At 39.4% G+C, this 25,587-nt stretch overlaps 1 protein-coding gene across 1 annotated transcript; it reads right to left on the minus strand.

Moving 5' to 3' along the window:
- Positions 1 to 310: 310 nt before the first annotated feature.
- LOC141665689 (uncharacterized) lies at positions 311 to 960 on the minus strand. The gene is made up of 2 exons (XM_074471673.1): positions 916 to 960; positions 311 to 820 (listed from the first exon to the last, which is right to left on the minus strand). The coding sequence occupies exons 1-2, from the start codon at positions 958 to 960 to the stop codon at positions 311 to 313; spliced, it is 555 nt and encodes a 184-aa protein (XP_074327774.1).
- Between the last annotated feature and the right edge of the window lie 24,627 nt (positions 961 to 25,587).

Consider the following 25,587-nt stretch of genomic DNA (forward strand, 5'->3'; position numbering starts at 1 on the left):
TTGTATTTATTTGTAACTCGTTTGATTTCATTTCATACTTCGGGACTTAACTCGTGATCCTTCGGGATCTTTATTTATGCACTTCGTTTGATTTCATTTCATACTTGTCTTTTATTTTCGGCATTTGTTCCTTCGGGACTTGCATTCTTGAGATGCCCGTACTTAAATAAATTGGTAGACAAGATGATACAAATAAACTTGCATACATAGATAATATCTCTGAGAAATGGGTTCAATCCTTACATAAGATGGTTTCATCGACCTTATTTATAAACTTAATACTAAGTACTAGAAACACATCACCAATTTTCTAAACATAATAAACCTTCAGGTTTGAAGTGCGCCAAGTGTGGAGCACTTCATCACCATTCAGGGTCTCCAACTTGTAGTATCCTCGTCCTAATGTCTTTTTGACCTTATAAGGTCCTTCCCAGTTAGGGGCTAGCTTTCCTCTCTCCCCGACTCCCAATGCCTCAATCTTCCTTAGAACCAAATCTCCCTGCTGAAAGAACCTTTCTTTAACCCTTCTATTGTAATATAGGGAGGCTCTTTGTTGATGCTCTACATTACGTGTGATGGCCTCATCTCTGACCTCGTCAATGAGATCGAGAGTGAGCCTCATTCCTTCTTCATTTGTCTCTGGCTCGTAAGCTTCGATCCTAGGGGATCCATGAGTGATCTCGAGAGGCACCACGACCTCGGCTCCGTAGGCCAGCATAAATGGGGTAGCTTCGGTAGTCACTTTGCAGGTGGTATGATATGCCCATATTACTTGCAGCAACTCATCTGCCCAAGTGTTCCTTAAACGTTCAACCCTTTTCTTAAGTCCATCAAGGATGATTCAGTTAGCAACTTCCGTCTGCCCGTTTGTTTGCGGGTGAGCAACCGAGGTGAAGCGAAGCTATATGCAGTTACCATCGCAGTACTTTCTAAATTTCGCATTATCAAATTGTCGCCCATTATCCAAGACAAGGATGTGTGGGATCCCAAATCGGCATATCACATTCTCCTAGAAAAAATGGGCAATTTTCTTGGTGGTTATCTTGGCTAGTGCCTTAGCCCCAATCCACTTCGTGAAGTAGTCTATGGCTACCAAAATGAACATTCTTTGTCCCGATGCTATTGGAAATGGTCCAAGTATATCCATTCCCCATATTGCAAAAGGGATGGTTGTGTTGATAGATGTAAGTCTCTCTGGGGGCTGTCGTACTATTGGAGCGTGCCTCTGGCACCTGTCACATTTATTTACATAATCCTTTGCATCAGCTAGCATAGTTTGCCAGTAGAATCCCAACCGAGTTATCTTGTGAGCGAGGGCCCTCTCCCCAAGTGTTGTCAACAAATCCCTTCATGGGATTCTTTAAGTGCCTCCTCTACTTCAAGAGGTCTCAAGCATTTCAGGTATATAATAACAAAGGACCTTTTGTAGAGAAGGCCTTCAATCAATGAATATCTTAATACTCTAACTGACAACTTGCGTGCCTCCTGGGCATCATCGGGAAGCCACCCAGTCTCTAAGTGGGTTTTTATCGGGTATATCCAACAGCTTGTCATACCAACCGGTGTTATCATATTTCTGACATAAATAGTAGGGGTCTTTAAGACCTGGAAGTAGATACTTCTCATATAGTTCTCTATTTCAGACGAGGCGAACTGGGATAAGGCATCCGCCATAGTGTTCTCCTCTCTCGAAATATATTTTGCATACCATTCATCAAATTGAGTCAGTATTCCCTTTACGACTCTCAGGTATTTGGCATAATATCATCTTTGGCCTCAAACTCTCCATTAACTTGAGCAACTACAAGTCTTGAGTCTCCATAGACCTTCAGGTTTTTGGCCCTCACAGCTCTAGCCAAGCCTAAGCCGGCTATCAACGCTTCATATTCTGCTTCGTTCTTCGTAGTTGGGAAATCCAACTTTAAATCATACTCAATCATAAACCCATAGGGCTTTGCAAGACTAGATCTACACCACTAGATTTTGTTTTGGACTCTCTGTCAAAATGGAGAACCCAATACTCTTTCAGGGTCGTTTCTTTGTCCTTCTCCTTCTTTCCTCCTTTGGGATTACTATCTCTTGCCCCCTGACTTCTTGATCGTTAATGGTGCATTCGACCATGAAGTCTGCTAAGTCCTGGGCCTTGATGCCCGTTCGAGGCTTGTACTTAATGATAAATTCTTCTAACTCAATTTCCCACTTAATGAGCCTTCCACTGGCCTTCGGGCTATGAAGAATATTTCTGAAGGGTTGGTCCATCAGGACTTCAATCTTGTAAGCCTGGAAGTATGGTCTCAGCTTCCTCGAGGCTGTAATGAGAGCAAGCACGAACTTCTATATGGTTGATTAATTCAACCCTACTCCATGGAGCACCTTGCTTATATAGTATACAGGCTTCTGGAGTTTCTATTCTTCCTTCACGTGGACTGCACTCACGGCTTGTTCAAATACTCACAACTTCTTTGAGATGCGGGCTTTCATTATCTCATCAATGAATGGTGGGTTTGGATCATAAGGATCTTCTAGGGGCATAAGATCACTTGGGTCAGCCCTTGGGGCAACAGTCCTTCTTGGTATTGGACCATCCAGGTCTATGATTGGAGGAATATCTCTCCGTCTCAGAGCAAGTGGAGGTCTTGGGGTCAGGTGCGTCTCCATGTTGCACTTCAGCCTTTGGATCTCAGCTTCATGAGCCCTGATCCTCTCCTGGACATCGTGGAGATTCGTCCCTTAAGTGCTCCTGGAGCGCTGGTTGGTGCTAGGTATCGGCTTTTTACTAGCACGCCTCCTTCTCGGAGCAACATCGTCATCTGATGATTCAGAGTCTCTATCAGAATAAGGTCCAGAGAATTCTTGATCCTCCGGAATAGGAGCCAAGCCAAATATATATTGGGGCATCCGCCCTTGTGCTTCACCCCGATTAGAGTGTCCACTTCCTCCAGCCTCGGGGCATAGAGGCATCCCGTAAGGGGGGTTAGTGGTCAAGATCATCGAGTGCTCATACCCAATGGGTTGAGAGCTCACTAGGGCATGTAGCTGCTGAAATTGGGGATTCGTCCCTTGTGGCTAAGCCTCACTTGCCCCTACCAGGGTTCCTCCTTGGGTGAAGGCATAGGTTAATTGCGGTGGTACTTCCACCACTGATGCGATTGTTCAGGATGGGACAGGACTGTCTGTTCCACTATTGTTTCTGCTCCGTGTGTTTACCATGGTTGGTGTAGTCTTCCCACAGATGGTGCAAAATATTGTAGAATAAAAACTAGATAGTGTTAGTAATTAATGCTAGGGTTTATGAGCTTCGAACTTTAATGGTTACTCTCGCGTTCGGGAGTATCGGTCCTTGTAAGATACCTACGTATCTCTGTGTGTTAGAGAATCAAGCCAAAAAATGTAGTTCTAGGTTGAGGGGTAGAGCCCTTTATATAGAGGTAAGTCTAGGGTTAGACTTGTGTTGGGAGATTTGGTGGACAAGTCTCCAACTTAGATGGTGATTATGAGTCCTATAAGGGAAGGAACTCTAGAACCTTTTGTGTAGGACTTTGAGTCTATTTAGGACACATGTCTCTGCTATTCCATCCGTATTGGGCTTAGTCCATGAACAACTTGTGTTCGTGGACCTTGACGACATTTGCTGGTGGGCCTTGTCTACATGGGCCATCTTGAATCTTCTACGAGCTCGGAACATAGAGGTTTGTACCGGACTTCAGACAAGAAACCCAAGTATAATTAATGAAACATTTAATGTGTATTTAGGATGTATTTTCTATTCATGTCACCGGGGGTTTGAGGGGCTTCAATTCCCTTATGGCGGTAGCAGCACTTTGCGGGGCAGTATATAGCGGCGGTGGAAGAGGTTTTTGGTTCAGATATGCCCTTACGAGATCCATAAACTCATTCATGGGGTTTCCCTTGGATGGGTATCCTCATCCTCTTCTTCCATATATTCCTCTTCATCAAATTCATTAAAATCACAGTCTTCCTCACTTTCCTCATTAACAACATGCTCAGGTTCGTCCTGCCTCTGATTAACTGATTCTGCGGGCTGAGCCCTTGTTCCTCTCCTACGTGGTGGAATTATTTGGATAATGATAGTCGTTTTAACACAGTTGTACATATATATACTTTGATTAATTCATTTATACGTACGGATGCATTTAAATATTTGGCATGCTTTCATCGAGGGTTCAATTGTAACACCCCCAAATCCGGGGTCGGGGATCCGGATTGTCACGAGTTCCATTTCCATTAATCAACACTCAATCTTAAATCAACAACTAACTATTGCGTACTGACCCCATAATATACACATAGACACACACCACATATTATAGTCTTAGAGATGAAACTGAATTAGTATAAGTTAGATGATCTACAAATTATAAGTTATTACACCTCAAAAGGATACCTGATTAATTTACATGTTCCTTTCCATTATAACAATTCATAGATATTTATAAATCTGGTACATCAAAAGTTGAAATCCTAGCCTATTGGTAGTTCCTACCTCGGCCATAGCGGCATTGATGCCTACAAGATACTGCAGAATGTTTCCTATCCATTCGCGAATTGGGAGCTTGGTCCTGTTCATCTTGTATAACTGTTGTTGTGTGATGAATGAATAAAGTAAGGGTGAGAAACACAACCCACCAATTTAACGTATAACTGATTAATAATATACGTACATTTTTATAGTATTTATGAAAGCCTTGGTCAAGAAAATATGAACCATGTTTGATATCATAATGAGACTTTGAAGTCGCAAAATAATCAATATATATATACTTTTAAAATATATATAGTTTGTTTAGTAGTGCAAAGTATCTTTATCGATAACTTTATGAAAATCTTTTTATGCATAAGATAATCATTTACTAGATATAAGTTTAAATGATGAAGTTACAAGATACTTCAAAATACTTATATATTTTTCTCATAAAACTCACTTGAAAACTACAGTTCAAAATATAATTAGTTTTCAAAAATTCATCTCATAGATGAAGTTACAAGGTGATTCAAGATACAACCTTTTCATAATTTGAACATATAAAATAAAGGTGTTAAACAAGTGGAAATGTTTAAAGGACAATTTAAGTGTGAGTTCTCAATCACTAACAACACTTTTGATAACATAGCCAATGGGCTTTCCAATACAGAGTTGTATTCAAATTAAATTTTGAAGAAAGAAAGGAACCTTTTAAATAAACAATGATACATTGCTGATCAGGAAATGTATCATTCATTTAACTTTACTACTAGTAGAAGGACGAATTTCCATTTGGTCATCACCCTAGCTACATTAGGGTATTATGCTGGACTGTCCCACAGCCTCCTACGCGTTGATGGACTATCCCACAGCCTCTTACACTTATCCCGACGCGCTAGGTGTTGGGCACTTCCAATTTCTTGAAGAATCTTGTCTTTATAATTGGAATATGAAGTTAATCGTCATTCCCCGAGCGTATATTAGCTCGTTGATAGGTACAATACTTTTATAAAATCACTTCCAGATATTTGGGAAGTATTTAGGAATGTGGGTTGGCTTGAAGCCACACCCAAAACTCATAATCGGGAATCTTCCTGTAATTAAACTGGTTTCAAGACTTACTTCCCGAATGTTAGGTAAGTAATAAAATTCTCTTTGTTTATTCAGCAACTTCATTGCAAATATATAAAAATACAACACTGAGCAGGATCCCCAAGGTTTTTAGGCGAGTATTTAAATCTCCTTCATAAGGTAAGATTTAAATTTGAAAACGAGTTTTGGGATCCGCTCCAACTTTTAAAATCATTTTGAAGATTTGAAAATACTTTCGAAAATGTTTAAGGTAAAGATGATTTAAATAATATCAATCATTTTTAAAATTATTAGACGAATATCAAAACATTATTCTATAAGGAAATAAAGAATATTATTTAGTAAAATAAGCGAAGGCATAAGTCCTCGAATGAATATTCAAAACTAATATTCATTTCATAAAATAAAATAAGTCTTATACGTAGAATCTCTATTCAAATAACAAAATAATCTTTGGTCATAATAAAAATATTAAATAAATATTCATAAAATAAAATTCACTTGTAATTTAAAACTATCGAATAAGTATTATTCGATTAATAATTTTGAAAACTATATATAATATACTCGGGAACATCGCCTCCTGGTTTAGGTAAAATGTTCAACTGGTATGCCCTACTCTGAGGGGATACGCAAAATATTATTAAATACTAGCATAAGTATTATGCAAGATCTACTTTAAAGCAATCATATTTGACAAGAAAATATCATGATTTCAAAACATGCATGCATATATATCATACCAACATGCTTCCCGAAACATACATGTATATATATATATATCTCAAGAATTTGCTAAGAATACTCATGCAATTATATCAAGATAACCCATATATATCACCACAACAATAGTAATACGGGTAGAAAACTTGCATGAGTGTCCGGGGGTGTTAATGAGCTTGTGGTGGGTCCGGTAACCTATAAACAACAACATAAGCCGGAATTAATCCTCGATCACTTAAGAAACTAGACTTTACTCATGCATACCCTAACGCTTGCTTTCACACTTAAAGGTATACATTGGTCATTTGCACACCCTCGACTCCACCATTTTTATAAAATTGGTCGTAAAACATTTTAAGGAGAATCCTTCGCAAGAATCTTACTAACTGTCCAAGCCACTTTACATAATTGTTTCATGTTCTGATTAGTCTTTTAGGAGCCCTTAAACATGGTCTCAAAGTTATTCGAGGGATAGAAGTTTGCTTCCAAAATGCCGTAACTTAAAACGGTCATTTCTCCTAAACCGTAAATTGGATTAAAGCGATCCACATATCAAAAAGAAGCTTAAAACTTAAAATATCTAAGAATGGCAGTGGTTAGTACTTATAAGTGGGTCTTTGGGTCTAAAGGTTATGTACAAAAATAGTCTCTAATAAAACGGGCATTACGACGGTTATACATTAACGATTCCCGAATTTTAAACTACACCAAATCAACACCAATTCAATAACAATCCAACATCCATTAACATAAAACAAAACCCATTCATCTAAAAACCATTATCATCTAAAGAAAATAAAACTAAAACTAAGGGTTCAAAAGTTTATACCTTCCTTGGAGAGCGGAGAATCACTTGGGGCCTCAAGAACCTCTAACTATCTTTACTAAGGTTGGGTCTTAAAAGAAACATAAGAAAACATAAAGTTAGTTCTTGTAAACACTACTTTGATGAATTAAATGACTATGAAAGCTATGGATTCTAGAGCTTAAACTCATGGCTCTTCTAAGTTAGGAAATTTGGGTGCTATAAAAATAAACCTTGTAATTTTCCATTGAGTATAACTTGAGTTTTGAATTTCTAATTCACCATATTCTTCAAAAGGCCAAATGCAAGATGAAATAAGGGAGAGAAAGAGAAGCTTGCTTGGTTTGCTTTGGGAAATGTGAATGAAATGCTTGGTTGTAGTTTAATCTTGGTTAATATCTTGATTAAAGTGATTGCATCACTTTGATTACATCATCTACAGGCCACATGTCCAAACTTCATGGTGTAATGATGTCACTTGCTCTAATACATTTGCTTAATCTCTCTTGCTTCGTGTACAAGCTTACAGTTCGCTTAACTCTCATTCTCGTTGATCGTTTGAGGGATCATATCCGGGATCTTATTACTTGGATTTCCCTAAGCCTGTTTTAATATCTTATATTCCTTTAATGATCCTCTGTTATAATTAAATCTTGAAATAAATTTATTTTAATCATGTTACCTTATACTTAATTCCTTCAGTTTCTGGTGGATTTTCGGGAAAATCAAAATGTCAGAATTCGAATTCTGAAGACTTTCACATACACTCATTTATATTACGGAACACTAATATGAACCCATAATTTTTAAAACAGAACTCCTATATAGGGTGGTCTGATGATGTTCCACAATCAGCAAAAACCAACAAAAGTTACTATTCATCAGGGTTTCAAAAATTTCTAAAAATTGGGGTTATTACAGTGTCCCCTTCTTAAAAGGATTCCGTCCCGGAATCGGGTAGAAAATAATTAGGGATACCTTTTTAGCATTGCGCTTTCTAACTCTCAAGTTGGTTCTTCCACATTGTGGTTCTTCTACAAAACTCTTACTAGCTCGATAACCTTGTTCCGAATCACTTGTTCTTTTTCATCTAAAATTCCCACTAGGAGTGATATTATAGGACTCTTGTGTGAGCTAGACTATGAAATGCATGGTCACGTGATTTGATATGATAGTCTACTCATTGATCAAGGAAACTTTGATTAAACTAAGATGACGATGACACATTACATGCCTCTAGTTTAATCTATAATATTTGGTTAAAAGGATTATATTACATTATACATTATGACGAAAGGTTTAATCGAATCACCGATTTAATTATTATTAATTGGATAGTAATGATGTATTACTAGATGCTGCTCATTGTTTATAATTTTAACATGAGATATTAAAATTATTGCCAACATAATAATAACCTACAGGGTCACACACAAAGAACGCTTGAAGGAGAAAATATTTATATTATGAAAATAAATTAAATACGTAATTTGTTTTATTTATGATATTAAGTATGACTTAATGATATGGGCCTAAAACTATCCTAGAAATATAATTAATGTTGAATTAATTAGACCTGATATGGTCCAATAACGAAGCCCAATTAATGAGGCCCAAAGCCCTGATTATTTATTAATTTCGTAATTAGTAAATAGGGAGGATTACTAGCTCATCAAATGAGTCCTATCATTGATATAATTCTATAAAAGATAGCCTCAAGGGCACCTACACCAACAAAGAGTCTGATTCCTTTATTCTAGGACTTCAAAGTCTATCCAAAGTCTGAGAACTTGTTCAACAAGTCTCCTAACCCTAGTCCAACTCTAGGACATCGAACATCTATATAAAGGGTCTTACCCCATCAATTAGAACTATATTTTTTGGCTTGATTCTCTAATTCATAGAGATACATAGGCATCTCGTAAAGGTAGAGTTAAGCTACGAATCACGAGAGCAGCCATTAAAGGCCTTGAGCTCCCAAACCTTAGTAATAAATACAGCAGTTAATATACCCTAAGCTTTTATCCATAACATTTGGTGCCTTCTGTGGGAAAGCATAACAACAACCATGGCGAGAACACGGAGTGGAAATAGCGCCCCTGAAGGAATACCAGCTGAGACAACTCAAACAATTTCGTCAATGGTGGAGATGCCCCCACACTCGTCCTATACCTCTACCTAAGGATGAACCCCGATAGGGGAAACCGAGCCTCAGCCATAAGGGACGAATCCCCCGGCTCTACAAGGGATGAATCCCCCGGCTTCTCAAGGGGCGAATTCCCAATTTCAGCAGCTCCATGCTCCTATGAATCCTTGACCCGTTGGGTATGAATATTCCACTGTTGTGACCACTAACCCCCTTATGGGATGCCCCTATACCCCGAGGTTGGAGGAAGTGGACATGAAAATCGGAGCGAAACACAAGGGCGGACGCCCCCATATATACGTGGTTTGGCTCCTATTCCAGAGGATCAAGAATTCTCTGGACCTTATACTGAGAGAGACTCCGAATCTTCGTATGATGATATGGCTCCAAGGAGGAGGTGTGCTGGTAAAGAGCCGATGCCTGATGCTAATCAGCATCCTAGAAGCACCCGAGGGACGAATCCCTAAGAAGTGCAGGAAAGAATCAGGGCTCATGAGGCTGAGATCAAAAGGCTGAAGCATAACCTGGAGGCGCACTTGACCCCAACACCCCCACTACCTCCAAGGAGGAGAAATCCTCCTATCATAGACCTGGATGGTCCGGTGCAAAGAAGGACTGTCGTCCCAAAGGCTGATCCAAGTGATCTTCTGCCCCTAGGAGATCCTGATGATCCCACTCCACCGTTTACTGAAGAGATAATGAATGCCCATATCTCAAGGAAGTTTAAGATGCCTATAATCAAAGCTTATGAGGGCAGTAGAGATCCCGCTAATCATGTCAGGACATTCTCTAATGCACTGTTGTTGCAGCCCGTGAATGACGTTGCCGTTTGCCTCCGAATCCTATTGGGTCCTTTACAGAGCTAAGTCAAGCTTTTATTAAGCAATTCATTAGTGGGAGAGTGCATGAGAAAGGCTCAGCATCCCCTCATGAGCATTGTGCAAGGAGCAAAAGAGTCCTTGAGAGACTATCCGAATCATTTCACTAAAGAGGCTTTGAAAGTCCCAGACCTTGATGATAAGGTAGCTATGATAGCACTGCAACAGGGAACTAAGGATGAGTTCTTCAAGATGTCATTAGCCACGCACCCCCTGAAAGCATGTTACAGCTCCAAGACAGAGCTGGGAAGTACATCAAAGTGGAGAAAGGCATGAGGAAGACGGTAGTGAATAACGAGCCTGCTGGTGGCAAGAAGCGAAAGACTGATCTGGAATATATTGCTAAGGACACGTATCCTAGAACTGAGCAAAGCAATGATTCAACCCCGAAGAAGGGAGGACCTGGACAAAAGTTCACTGAATATGCTAAGTTGAACGCTCCTAGAAGTCAGATCTTAATGGAAATCGAGAAAGATAGAGATATTCGTTGGTCGAGGCCCCTGAAGGCTGATCCTACCATGTTGGATAAAAGTAAATATTACAGGTTTCACAAGGATGCTGGTCATGACACCGATGAGTGTAGGAAATTGAAAGATGAAATAGAGTTCCTCATTAGAAAAGGAAGGTTGAGCAAGTATACTGGAGATGGAGGAGATATGAATAATAATAGAAGAAAGAATCTCAATGATCGTAGGAGGGATCAAGATGATCAGGGGCGAAATCCCCAGCCCAGGGGACCGGTGATAAATGCAATCTTTGGAGGACCACGACCCCGAGGGCCGGTGATTAATATGATTTTTGGAGGACCAACTGCTGCGCGCTCATCCAGAAACTCGAGAAAATCCGATACTAGAGAAGTTATGCATATTATCAGGGAAGCCCCAAAGAGGGCTAGGACATGAGTCACAATGACGTTCGATGATTCTGATTTGGAAGGTGTTAAATTTCCACATGACGATCCTCTGGTCATAACACCAGTAATAGGGAACATCCCAGTGAAGAGGGTCCTTGTAGATAATGGTGCCTCGGTGGACATTTTGCTTCATGATACCTTCATAAGGATGGGTTATAATGATTCTCAATTAACCCCAACTAATATGCCGATTTATGGATTTGCTGGAGTGGAATGCCCCGTGGAAGGGATAATCAAGTTTCCTATGACCATAGGTCAGGAACCAAGACAAGCAACACAGATGTTAGACTTCGTAGTGGTAAAGGCTGGATCAACTTACAATGCAATCATGGGAAAAATGGGAATACATGCTTTCAAGGCAGTCCCATCTTCTTACCATTCAGTGACGAAGTTTCCCACCCAGAATGGGATTGGAGAAGAGAGAGGAGATCAAAAGATGGCAAGGAGTTGTTATGTGGCCTCTCTTAGGGCAGATGGAGTTGGGGGGGGCAGGTTCTGCCTATCGAAGATCTAGATATTCGTGAAAACGATGAGAAAAGAGGGAAGCCAGCAGAAGATTTGGTTCTGATTCCTTTGGCTCCCAAGGATCCCGAGAAAGTAACTTTCATTAGAGCATCACTAGAGGAGCCCCTTAGAGGGAAGTTGGTGAAGTTTTTACAAGAGAATAGTGATATATTTGCATGGTCAGCAGCTGATATGCCTGGCATAGATCTGGAACTGATCACTCACAAGCTGAACGTAGATCCAAATCGGAAGACTATGAAACAAAAGAAAAGAAGTTTTGCTCTAGAAAGGCAAGAAGCTATTAAGCAAGAAGTAGAGAAGCTCTTAGAGGCCGGTTTCATTGAGGAGATACAGTTTTCAGAATGGTTAGCAAACCCTGTGATGGTAAAGAAGGCTAATGGAAAATGGAGAATGTGCGTGGATTTTACCGAGATGTATGCCCAAACGACTGTTTCCCGTTGCCAAGGATAGACCCATTGATAGATGCTACTGCTGGTCATGAGATGCTGAGCTTCATGGATGGATTCAGTGGATACAATTAGATTAAGATGCATAAGGATGAAATCCCAATCATATCATTCATTACTGAATTTGGTATTTTTTTTGTTATCTTGTTATGGCGTTTGATCTCAAGAATGCAGGAGCCACCTATCAAAGGTTGGTAAATAATATTTTCAAGAATCTTATTAGAAAGACAATGGAAGTTTATGTCGATGACATGTTAGTCAAGAGTCTAGTGAAGAATGACCATATAACCCATTTGAGGGAAGCATTTGAGGTCCTGAGATATCACAAAATGTTGCTAAATCCTGCAAAGTGTGCTTTCGAAGTGGGGTCTGGAAAGTGTTTGGGATTGGTGGTCTCCAAGAGAGGAATCAAGGCCAATCCTGATAATATAAAGGCTCACCTGGATATGGAACCATCACTTTCCATAAAGGACATTCAAAAACTCACTGGAAGAGTTGCAACTCTAGGATGATTCATCTCCATATCCGGAGACACGTGTTTGTCATTCTTTAAATCCTTGAAGAAGGTTAAAGATTTCGTATGGACTGAGGAAAGCCATGAAGCATTTGAGGGATTAAAGAAGTATATGGCTCAAGCCCCGTTGTTGGCCAAGCCAGCTCTGAATGAGGTTTTGTACCTATATTTCGTTGTCTCATAGAATGCTTTGAGCGCTGTATTGGTTAAGGAGGAACTTAAAGTCCAGAAACCCATATATTATGTCAGTAAAATCTTGCACGGAGATGAGTTGAATTATTTGACTATTTAAAAATTTGTTCTAGCCCTGGTGATGGCCTCAAGGAAGTTGCATCCTTACTTCCAAGCTCACAAGATTGAAGTGCTAACCAATTAGCCATTGAGAAATATCATTCACGGTCCCAAAGCTAGTGGGAGACTGATTAAATGGGAATAGAGCTGGGAGAATTTGACATCAAATACAAGCCACGAACGGCAATAAAAGCCCAGGCATTAGCTGAATTCTTGGTGGAGTGTACCATACCCAACCAAGAAGTTGGGGGCATGAAGATACTATACCCCAAGACACGAAAGGTAATAAAGGAGACAAAGAAGAGGGTGTTAAAGAGAATGAATACTGGGATCTCTATTTTGATGGAGCATCAAAAACAAATTCAAGTGGAGCAGAGCTTGTTTTACAAAGCCCGGATGGATTCTTGATTGAATATGCCATGAAGTTAGACTTCCCAACCACAAATAATGAAGCTGAGTATGAAGCTCTGATAGCTGGCCTTGGCCTAGCAGGAACATTGAGGGTCAAGAATTTGAAAGTTTGTGGGGATTCCAAGCTTATCGTATCCCAGGTCAAGGGAGAGTTCGAGGCAAGAGATGAAACAATGGCTTAGTATGTTCGCCTTGTAAGGGCTGTTATGACTCAATTTGATGAATGCCATGTTGAGCACATTCTAAGAGAGGAAGATGCTAAGGCATATGCATTTCTAAGTTTGCTTCGTCAAGGATAGAGAAAAGTTCGGGGAGTGTGTACTTCCGCGTTTTGAAAACATGAAGCATCGATATTAAGCTTGTAGCCCCTATAGGGCTGGGGACATCATGGATAGATCCCATTAAGGCCCATATTCAAACTGGTTGGCTGCCAAATGATATGACTGAAACACGGAAATTGACTGTTCGAGCACTAAGATATTCTTTGATCAATGGGATTCTGTACAAAAGATCTTACGTAGTTCCTTACTAAAGATTCTGGCCTGATAAGGCACACTTGGCCCTCGAAGAAGTACATGAAGGTATTTGTGGGAAACAATTGGGGGCAAAGCATTGGCTCATAAGATAACCTGTTTAGGCTTTTATTGGCCAGAGATGATGGTCGATGCCAAAGAATATGTGAAAAAGTGTGATCATTATCAGAAACATGCACCGGTTGTTCGACAACCCCCCGAGATGCTGACTTCCATCAACAACTAAGCAGGTTACACAATTCCTGTGGGAAAACATCATGTGCAGATATGGAATCCCGTGCATCCTGCTCATCGATAAGGGAACACAATTCAACAATGAAGAGTTCAGGAAATACTGCGAGGAGAATGAGATCGAGTTATGGTTCACCTCCGTAGCTCATCCACAAGCCAATGGGAAAGTGGAAGTGGCAAACCGTATAATTTTAGATTGGTTGAAGAAGAAGATTGAAAAATCCAGGAATAATTGGGTGGATGAAATACTTCCAATACTTTGGGCTTACAGGACTACTTGTGGAGTCACTACTGGAGCAACTCCCTTCATGTTAACATATGGGGCAGAAGTAGTTGTTCTTGTAGAAATATCGCACTCATCTCCCCAAATCCAAGCTTTCAATGCTGAGGAAAATGAGGAGGGGCAAAGATTAGCCTTGGATTTAATAGATGAAGTATGAGATGTGGCGCACGGAAAGATAGTGGAATGTCAGAAGAAAGCCTTTTTTTATTACAACCTAAGGGTAAAAGAGAGATTCTTCAAGCAAGGATATTTGGTCCTAAGGAAGGTGGAATCCTCTGGTATAGGGCAGAAAGGAAAGCTTTCTCCAAATTGGGAAGGATCATACAAGATTAAGAGTATTCAGGGAAGGGGATCTTACAAGCTGGAAATCATGGATGGAGAAGAAATACCTCGGACTTGGCACGCTCAAAACCTGAAAGTTTACTACCTATAGATTATACTTACTATATTGGTAACAAGTTTCAAAAGCACCTGGAAGCTTTGTTTGCATAGGATTTTATATCTCGGTTTCAGTAGGATTTGTATTTTAGTTCGTGATTGTTAAGGGTTGAACCCATGTTATGTAAGGTTTTGGAAAACCAGACTATATATTACTGAGTTGGAATTATTTCAATCTTTGGATGTCCAAGTTGTGATAGTACTTTATTTGATTTTAGAAAAATCCATGCTTTGATCACTAAAGGAAGGAAACTTCAATAATTCTTCCATTATAAGAATACTCAGTGCATGACTCTTAGAACTGAGTAGTTCGGGTTATTAATCATCCTCCTTAAAAGTATAACACTTAGAAAGTGATAAAAAACTTGAAGGGAAGGTTATGAAAAAGGAAATAACATAAATAAACCCCGAAGGGTAATAAGTTCCAAAGTACAAATTAATTAATACATAGAAAGCCATGATGGGCCAATAAGAAAAGGAAACTAATCTAGATCATTAAACAAATCATCATCATCGTTTCCCCCGTCAGTAGCGGTATAAAGGGAAACAAGCTCGTCTTCCATGAGATTAACATCCTGAGAAGGAGAAGCTGTGGCCTCAGCAGAAGTAGTCAGAGAAGGGGAAAGAGGAATATCCTCAAGAAGAGGTCCTGGCGCGGGAACATGAGGCACTGGGTAGGCTGCAAGGGTCACCTCCGGGATCTTCTTCCCAATATCCTCCACTATCTGCTCCCAGCAACTAGAAAAGGTCTCGGGAAAGTTAGCATCATACTTGGCATTCAGGATTTCTTAAAAGTCCTAAGATGTTTTATAATCAGCTATCACCTCAGCTCGAGCCCTCTAAGCATTCAGTTCCAGCTTACGAACCTTCTCCTTCTCCTCAGCCAATTCCTTCTCCACTTCACAGAAGCTAGTGAAGTTAGCCTCTGAGGCCTTAAGATACATGTCCTTATCCCTTTCAGCAATGGTCAGGCTAGTCCTCACATCCTTCAGTTTGTGAAGGGCGGCCTGAAGATAGGTATTCATTTGCACAAATATGTTCAAACACAATAAGTAGTGTTTAAAGAATGGAGAAAAGATCCTAAAAACTTAAAAATAATAAGATAAGGAAGAGGCTTACTGAAGCTACAGCCTGAGCACCCAGACGCTCGATCTGTACGTCATTAGAAGACTCTACTATCTCGGCCCTGTCACGAGGCGTAACCACGCTCTCAGACCAAATAACAGCAGCCTTAGAGCTCCCCACTACCGTGTCCCTCCTCTGAAGGCCCCAAGTCACAGTAAAAGGGGAAGTATCCTCATCGAGGCTAAGGGGCCTCTCGGATACGAAGGTAGGGATGAACTCCTTAACCGTGACAGAAGGGCCGTCTCCAATCCTTACCCGCTTGTCGCGGTGAGTCTCAACAGCGGAGCATTTGATAGCGCGGGCCTCCTTTTTTTAAAGATAGAGTCCAGAGCTGCCTTAGCTGCAGGGAAATATACAAACATTAGAAAAGTAACAAAGATATTGAGATGAAAAATGAAATAAAAAGGGGAAAGAAGTACCCTCGGGACCCAGGTCGCTAAGACCTAAACTTTGCAAGTTGCCCTCTGGCAGAATGAGAGCACAATGATGCAAATTATCAGCAGTAATGGCCCTGATGGCCGCATCTTCATCTACACCCAGTTTTAAATCTCTTAAAGAGCCTTCTATACTTTTTGAGAAGTTGGGCCGGAAAAAATGGTCTCAACTCTCCTCGGCATCTAGATATACATAAAACCACTCATTTTTCCAAGTTGGATATGAGTCAGGATTGGTACCAGAAATGAAGCAAGAACGGGCCAAGGATCTGTGAACTATTTTAACCCATCCTTGGTCCTCAGGAGAATTTACAAATTTAAATAAATAGAGAAAAATGCATACATTGGGCTCAAAGCCATGTTTACGGGATTGGGCCATATAGCAGTGAATAAAATGCCACAAGTTAGGGGTAAGTTGGGTTGGACGGACTCGGGCTTCAGCTAAAAGGCGGAAAACAAAGGGCCGTAGAGGAAGACGAAAACTAGCATAAAAGATTTCCTTATAGACCCGAATGGCCCCAGGCTTTGGGTAACATGCCCTTTCATTTGGGCCTGGAGCCACAACCCTATAAGGGTGAGAAATACCAAATAAATGGGCTATAGTCCCTACTTTATTAGAATCAAATCTAGAAGGGTAATTATATGCATCTATGTGTAACATATTAGGGAAGGCTTTCCCAAATTCGGTTAAAAGATCCCTAAGAGAAATAACTGACGAATAGACTAGAGCTTTTTTACCTCGGCTGGCCCTAGAAGGACGGGGAGCAGCTCGGAGAATTTGGGAGTGGGATGAGTCAGAATCCGCCATGGATGATAAAAGCTCGAAACCCAGAAAGCTCTTGAAGATGAGGAAGGAGATGAAGATTCAAACAAAATCTTCAAGAAAACCCCAGAAAATGGCGAGAACTACGGCTGAAAGAAAGGCCGGAAATCGCCTAGCGGTGGCAAAGAGGGAGAGAAAATATTATAGAAGGAGAGAATTTTTGGGAAATTTGAGGAGTGTGGGAAATGAACTCACACTCCACTCCTTTTATAGCCGAGTAGAGGGAACTCAATCGACAAATGGGCCTAAAAGAAATGGGCCTGTCAAGTCACCAAGGGCGGGAAGCCCAGGCATTTTGAATTTGAAAATTCAAATTCTAGAACATTCTTTACTAAAAAATTAAAAACATAAGTTTACTTACCCTAGATTTATGAAAAAATCATAGGGTATGAATTGAAGTACCAAACCACGTCTGGGAGACATGATTCTTAGGGGTGGTTCATAAGGTGTCTCCTAGGTGGGGGTGACCCACGCCGAGGATATATTGAGTCTTGAAAGCCAAACCACGTCTAGGAGATACGATTCTTAGGCGTGGTACAATGCATGCTTCCTAGGCGGGGGTAACCCACGCCTAGGATAATGGAAGGGTTGAAACTCAATCATGCCTTGGAGACATGATTCCTAGGCGTGGTACAATGGATGCTTCCTAGGCGGGGGTAACCCACACCTAGGATTTTGACAGGGATGGAACCCAAACATTCCTAGGAGACATAGTTCTTAGGCATGGTAAAAAACTTATCTCGTAGGCGGGGGTTACCCACGCCTAGGAAGTATGGAAAGAATGGAACCTAATCACGCCAAAGGGACACAATTCCTAGGCGTGGTACAAAACTTGTCTTCTAGGCGAGGGTGACCCATGCCTAGGATGTATGGAAGGAATGGAACCTAACCACGCCTAGGGGACACAATTCCTAGGCATGGTACATAATTTGTATCCTAGGAGGGGGTGACCCACGCCTAGGAAGTATGGGGGGGATCCAACAGCGCCTAGGAGACAACATTCTTGGGCGTTGTTGGTAACAGGTCTCCAAGGCAGGGGTGGCCCACGCCTAGGATGCATGGCACCTTAGAAGCTCATTTTCTGGATTATTTAATTAATCAGAAAATGGGCTAAAATCAGAAAAATTGCTAAAAATTCCCAAAAAATAGGGGAAAATAAGCAAAAAATACCAAAAAAATCAGGAAAATACAAAAATAATTTTCAAAAATTGTTTTTGATAAAATATTTTTGAAAAATTAAAGGAAAATACTTGTGAGTATCAGAATACTCCTAAAAATTATGAAAAAAATTCATTAAAATACCAGAAGGTACACAGAAAATCCCAGAAAATTAGGGAAGCCCGTAGGGATGGATCCCACAGGAAAAATCGTTGTAAATGTGTAGGTCGCTCCACACTTTACGGTAAAAATGATAACTAAAAAAGGTATAAACTTCAACTTTTGTAAAACCTTTGCAAGGTTTTGTAAAAGTTGGGGGGCAAATGATATGGGCCTAAAACTAGCCTAGAAATATAATTAATGTTGAATTAATTAGATCTGATATGGTCCAATAACGAAGCCCAATTATTGAGGCCAAAGCCCTAATTATTTATTAATTTCATAATTAATAAATAGGGAGGATTACTAGACATCAAATAAGTCATATCATTGATATAATTCTATAAAAGGTAGCCTCAAGGGCACTTACACCAACAAGGAGTCTGATTCCTTTATTCTAGGACTTCAAAGTCTATCTAAAGTTTGAGAACTTGTTCAACAACTCTCCTAACCCTAGTCCAACTCAAGGACATCTAACATCTATATAAAGGGTCTTACCCCATCAATCAGAACTATATTTTTTGACTTAATTCTCTAATTCATAGAGATACGTAGGCATCTCATAAAGGCAGAGTTAAGCTACAAAACACGAGAGCAGCCATTAAAGATCTTGAGCTCCCGAACCTTAGTAATAAATACAGCAGTTAATATACCCTAAGTTTTTATCCATAACACTTAATTAATTCAATAAATAAAATAGAGAAATTACTTAAACTAATTCTGAAATAAGTTATTAATTAATTAAGTGTGACTTAATTAAATAACAAATTGGGATTTTTTTAGTATTAATTATAATTAGTTTTTAAATAAAAAAACTCATTTTTCTCCATATATAAACTCTTTGAGGGCTGATATATATATAAGGATACATGGTTTACAAATTCCGAGTCGTTCAAGGAGAAAGAGAGGTGGAGATGGAGTTTTCGGGTGCTAGTACACATCGATCTTTCAAGAAAAACATTCGGGTGGATACCGTAGAGCATAGATCGTGAGAGCGGGATATATGGTGGTTCAACAAGGTTTGGAACTCCATTAATCCTGCATTAATAAACTCTTAAAGCTTCTTTAAGTAAAAATTCTTACTACAAATTAAATATCTATTTCGCATGGATCCTGCATAGGGTTTCGATTTTATTCTAGTTTTAATTTAATTTTACATCATTTCTGTTGTTTTTATATGCTCGAAACCCTTCAGATATCACATTCGTCTCCAAGAATCCAAGCCTACAATCCTGAGGAAAATGAGGAAGGGCAAAGATTAGCCCTGGATTTAATAGATGAAGTGCGGGATGAAGCACATGCAAGGATTATGGAATATCAAAAGAAAGCTTCTTTGTATTACAATCTAAGGGTGAAAGAAAGATTCTTCAAGCAAGGTGATTTGATCTTTAGGAAGGTGGAAGCCTCTGGAGTAGGACAGAAAGGAAAACTCGCCCCAAATTGGGAAGGGTCGTACAAGTTTAAAATTGTTCAAGAAAGAGGATCTTACAAGTTGGAAACTATGGATGGGGATAAGTATTGAGGACTTGGCATGCTCAAAACTTGAAGAATTATTATATATAACTATCTAGAAAGGAAGTTCTTACCTACTAGTATTTATTAAGGTAGTAATAAGGTTCAGAAGAATCGTGAGCTCTGGCTCCTTAGTATTTGTATTCCAATTATGATTTCTATTTCGAACTTAGTTTTCATAAAGTTTATGTAAGGATTGGAACCCAGAGAATTACGAAGTTTTCAATATGCTACATTAAGTTTCTGCGAAGCATGAAATTGCTAAAGTGTAAAAATGAAGATAAACGAAGTGAAACAGATAATAGTTCAATGCATAAAAAGCACGAGTTCTAAATACGAATGAACATAAATAAATAGCCATGCATGGCTTAATAAAAATCTAAATGAGAGGGAGAACCCTATACTCCATGTCATCCTCTCCCTCAATTTTACTAGCTGCCGCTCTCACCAGAAGAAGAGCTGGACTACTCTATGGCAGCTCTGAAAGATGACTCGGGAGGAGAAAGGAGCTTAGTGTGAGGGAAGTCTTCGGAGACAACCACGCGATTGTGAAACCTCTGGAGTAGGGTCTCGTCATCTAGACAAGGGTAGTCTACCGGGTTAATATTAGGACATGCATTGTTCACGGTCTCGAGGGTTGTGCCCCAGCCAGTCCTGAAAAACTCGAGAAATAACATGTCATCTCTGACCCGCATAGACTGCACAAACTCTGTGTTGGCTTCAGAGAGTTCCTCCTCCTTGTATTTCATTTTCATCAATAGAGTAGTGTATTTGGCCTTTTTCTTCCTTAGGGCCCTGTCGGATTTCTCCGATGCCTTCTTCCAAGATTCAGCATGTCGAATGGCCGCCTGAAAATGAGCATTTTCTGAAATAATAACAAATATGAGACAGGGCAAGAATAATGCTTCAAAAAAGAGAGTTAAAATAAATAGGGAAAAAGCATACCAAACCAATGGATTAGGCTCCCATGAGCTTCATCCGCTCCAGGTCCTGTCTATCCACAACAAGTGTAAAGTCGTTAGGGGTAATAGAAATATAGGACCAGCCCCAAGCATATCTCGTGGAGCCAACCACGGTATCCCCTCAATGAAATCCCCATAAAAGGGTGGAATGAGCCGTAGAGGGTGGAACAGGAATGGCTGTAGCCTCAGTTTCAGCTGAGGAGACCTCCACCATAGGTTCTTTGTGCTTCCTCAGGAAGCTGGGCTCAGTAGCCTTACCATGAGTATCTAGCACTACAAGCTGGGCTTTCCTCATCATGGTTGTTTCTTCGACAACTGGCACAGTGGCGTTGTTTATCTCCTGAGCTGCTGAAAAGAAAACAGAAACAAAGTATAAGTTACGTTAATAACATATGAAAAAGGAAAACAAAAGTAAAGAGGAACAGAAATACCATGCAATGTGACTGAAGAAATTCCCACATGGATCAGGGAAAACACTTCCAACAAAGTCCAACTTGCGGTATTGCCCTCATCTTTTATAAGCTCCCTATATATGAGGTTTTCCCCAACTGATAGGTGAAGGATTTTGGGGACACCATCACTAACTTTACCGAAGGAAGATCTAGAAAGTGTGCCCAATCACAGTTCTCCCATCTCAACCCAACATAATTTGTCCCTCCAATGTTGGTTGTTATCAGGGATGGAGGTAATGTTGAAAATTTGTGGACAGTTGGGTCTCTTCCTGATGTAAACCCAACCACAAGAGGTCTGGGCACTATTATAGTACTGAAAGATTTTCCTAAAAAAGGCTACAGAAAGGGGAAAACCCTGCCTAAGACATAGAACCATAAAACATAGGACGTTCCTCCAGGCATTGGGTGGAAGTTGACAAGGGTTAACATGTAAGTCAACTAATAACCTGTAAATAAACTCGTGAAAGGGAGACCTAAGCCCCGCTATGAGGGCATCTACTTAAATAAAAGGGTATCCTTTTTCCAGAAGCATGTACGATCACCACCGTCAACGAGAACTATCTTAAGAGAAGGACGAATATTATAGGTTGTGTCAAGATTATTAATATCGGTTACGTTTTACCATTTATTGCAGTGATTGAAAGTATCTAAGTGAGCATCGGATGGGTATGCATCCTCCCTACTGTTGATCATATCTAATAAAGGCATATAAGATGAACGAACTTGAATTTCGTTACCTCTTTTAGAAGATGAGGAAATCTTAGCAGCTCTCTTTGACTTTTGTCCGCCATGGATGGAGGTGAGGTGAATGATTGAAACCGGATGTTGAAAGAAGAAGATGAAGACTCAAGGAGCAGAAACCCATAAAATGGCGAGTAGAAAGACTGAGGCCGACCACCGGAAAAGACTTGGAGGTTGAGAAAAGGAGAAATTGAGCTAAAGATTTGAAAATGTGGAAATAAGAGGTGAGGAGATCTCACTTCACTCCCAAACATGTTTAGCACCCCTAGCCGGTCAATGGGCCGGTAAAAAGGAAATTATAATCGGCTATAGCCGATTAAAAGCCTAGCCAATATACAAGCCAAATGATAGAAGTTTCCAGGATATATTCAAAAAATAAAAATAAAATAAAATTAGAATTTGGAAAACTCCAGAACATTTTGGAAAAGTCAACAAAAATTAAAAAGAAGAAGCACAATATACATGCCAAGTTAGAAGGCCTACTTTATAGACCCAGATTAACAAAAATTGATAGGCCCACAAAAGAGCCCAATTGAGTCAGAAAAAACTTTTAGTTAATCCTAGTTAAAAAAAAGACATTTGAATTTCAATTACAGTGCTAATCGAATGAATCCTGATCGAATTCGACCTAAATCCGGGTCGAAAAACATCATGGTCGAAAAATACATGATCAAGAATAATTGGAGCTTAATTCGGTCAAGAATTAAGTCAAAAGGTAGATCCTGACCAAAAATCCGGTTAGGATTCTGGTCGAAAAATATCCTGGTCGAAAAACCCACGATCAAGAATAACTAGACCATAATTCGGTCAGGAACTAAGTTGAATGAAAGATCTTGACCTAAATCCTTGTCGAAACACCCACGACCAGGAATAACCGGACTATAACTCGGTCAGGAATTAAGTCAAAGGAAAGATCCTGCTCGAAAAACATCCTGGTCAATAAACCCACGACCAGGAATAATTAGACCGTAATTCGGTCAGAAATTAAGTCATAGGAAAGATCCTGACCGAAATAAAATCCTCCTGATCAAAATCTCACGACCAGGAATAAATGGGTAATAATTCGGTGAGGAATCAAGACAAAGGAAGACATGACTAAGTCGGTCAGGATCCTAGTCGAAATTAATCCTGACCGGAAATCTCACGAGCAGGAAAAAATGAGCATAATTCAACCAGGATCCTGGTCGAAAAAGAGATTCCTGGTTGAACGTATATTAAAAAAAATTGGAAAATTTCAGAAAAATTTGATTTCTGGAAAATACTTTCTGAAAAATTGAGGAAAATTTCAAAAAATTAAAATATTTTCTGAAAATTGATGAAAAATCCAGAATATTCTTAAAAAATTAGGAAAAATACATGGTGATAGGGAAAAATTCATCAAGGATATGTATTTAAGACGCAGAAGGGCAAATCATTGTAAAAGTGTAGGTCACTCAACACTTTTACACTAAAAACGAGACCATGCAAGAGAAATAAAAAACTTAACTTCTACGAAATCCTGCACGATTCCAGAAGTTAGGGGGAAATGATAGAGGATAAAATAATTCCTGATTACATAATTAATATGGAATTAATTATGACTGTTTGGGTCGTAAAAAGCCCATTTATAGAGGCCCAAACCCCTGAATATTAAATATTTTCATAATTAATAAATATGGGTAAAAACAGCTGACAAATAGAGTTCAATAGAGGATATAATTCCTTGGAGGCTGATCTCCAAGAAACCTCATGGGATAAGAAATAAATTTCCTGCATTTTAGGACTCCAAAATCCATTCTAAATCTGATACTTGCCCACCAAGTCTCCTAACTCTAATCCAATTCAAGGCATACCATGCCTATATAAGGGGCCTCGCCCCAGAAATCAGAACTACATTTTTTGACTTGATCTGGTATATTTAATTGATGATATTTGGATAGAAACTATAAGGAGTTCTTATCAAGACTTAATATCAGTATTTACTGAAGAGTGACTTCATCAGTGCTTATATTAGTACTTGATGATCAGCAGTTTATGTCATCAGGATTTGTCACTTCAGTACATATTCAAGAAGGAAAAGGATAGCAGAATTAAAGGCGGTAAAGGACTTTATTTCAGAAGCAATCAAATATGGATATGGAATAGATTTCTTTATTGTAATATAATAGGATTCATTATTGATTGTGTAACTGTGCCTATATAAACACAGATTAGGTTTACACTATATGTGTTGTAACGAATTGTTATATCAGTCATATATCCTGGAAGGTTAAGATGGCCATGTGTTTGGAAGCTACAGATCCTGAATATCTAAACAGGATTTAAGATGGTCCTCATAAGCCAATAAGGTTGGAAGTAGCAGTAGCTGGTCAAGAGGAAAAGATGGTTGATAAAGATAAAAAGGACTATACTTTTGAAGATCTTTCATCTATCATGAAAGATACAAAATTAAGACATTTTCTTCACAATAGTCTTGATAGTGTTATGTTCAATAGGGTTATTGGATGTAAGATAGGAAAGGAAATTTGGGATTCTTTAGAAGTAAAGTGTCAAGGAACAACAGCTATCAAGAAAAATAGGAGAATAATACTTACTCAGGAGTATGAACACTTTGACTCAAGATCTGATGAGTCTTTGACTGAAATCTATGATAGGTTTTAAAAGTTGATCAATGACATGTCTCTGGTTGACAGAAAGTATGATCTTGAAGACTCTAACTTGAAGTTCCTTCTTGCACTCCCAGAAAAGTGGGACTTAAAAGTCACATCAATCAGGGATTACTATGAATTGGAAGAAATATCTCTAGATGAGATCTATGGCATATTGAAGACATATGAACTAGAGATGGAACAAAGAAGCAAGAGAAAAGGACCAAGGTGAAGGCCAGTTGCACTCAAAGGTGAAGAGAATCCAAAGGAGAAAGCTAGGAGTAAAGGTCACTCCAAAGGAAAGGCTATGATTGTAAAGTCTGCTACTGAGTCATCAAACTCAGATGATGATTCAAACACTGATAGTGAATCAGACACTGATAATGATCATAACAACAATGAAGACATTGAACAAATGGCTGCTTTATTAGTTAAAAGCTTCAAGAAGATGGTCTACAAGAACTTCAAGAAAGGGAAAAGGTTTTCCATGAAGGGTTGCAGTTCCTCAAACTCTGATAAGAGGAATGATAGAAGAAATACTGATAGGAAGGAATCAAGATCTGGAAAATTTGACAAGTCAAAGGAAAGATATTACAACTGTGATGGAGTTGGACATTTTGCAGCTGACTGCAGATGGCCTGGAGCTAAAAAGAAACAAGCCTAGATCACCAAGAAAAAGAACTGGGATGATACATCAGAATCAGATGAAGAAGTCAACTATGCTCTCATGGAAAATGCTGATACTGAGGATAATACTACTGAATTAAAGGTACCTCGAACCACTCTTGCCTTTGATACTGATAATATATGTGAATTAAGATTGTTTCTTAAATCTCTGCATCTTAGTTATATGGATCAAACCTTAGAGAATAATAGAGTGAG

Source organism: Apium graveolens, chromosome 6 (assembly GCF_009905375.1).
Source record: "Apium graveolens cultivar Ventura chromosome 6, ASM990537v1, whole genome shotgun sequence".
NCBI classification, from domain to species: domain Eukaryota; kingdom Viridiplantae; phylum Streptophyta; class Magnoliopsida; order Apiales; family Apiaceae; genus Apium; species Apium graveolens.

Coding starts and splice junctions, on each gene's coding strand:
- LOC141665689 (XM_074471673.1), bottom strand. CDS start 960: ATGGGCGACAATTTGATAATGCGAAATTTAGAAAGTACTGCGATG. Junction 821..915: donor ATTTAGAAAGTACTGCGATG/GTAACTGCATAT, acceptor GATGGACTTAAG/AAAAGGGTTGAACGTTTAAG.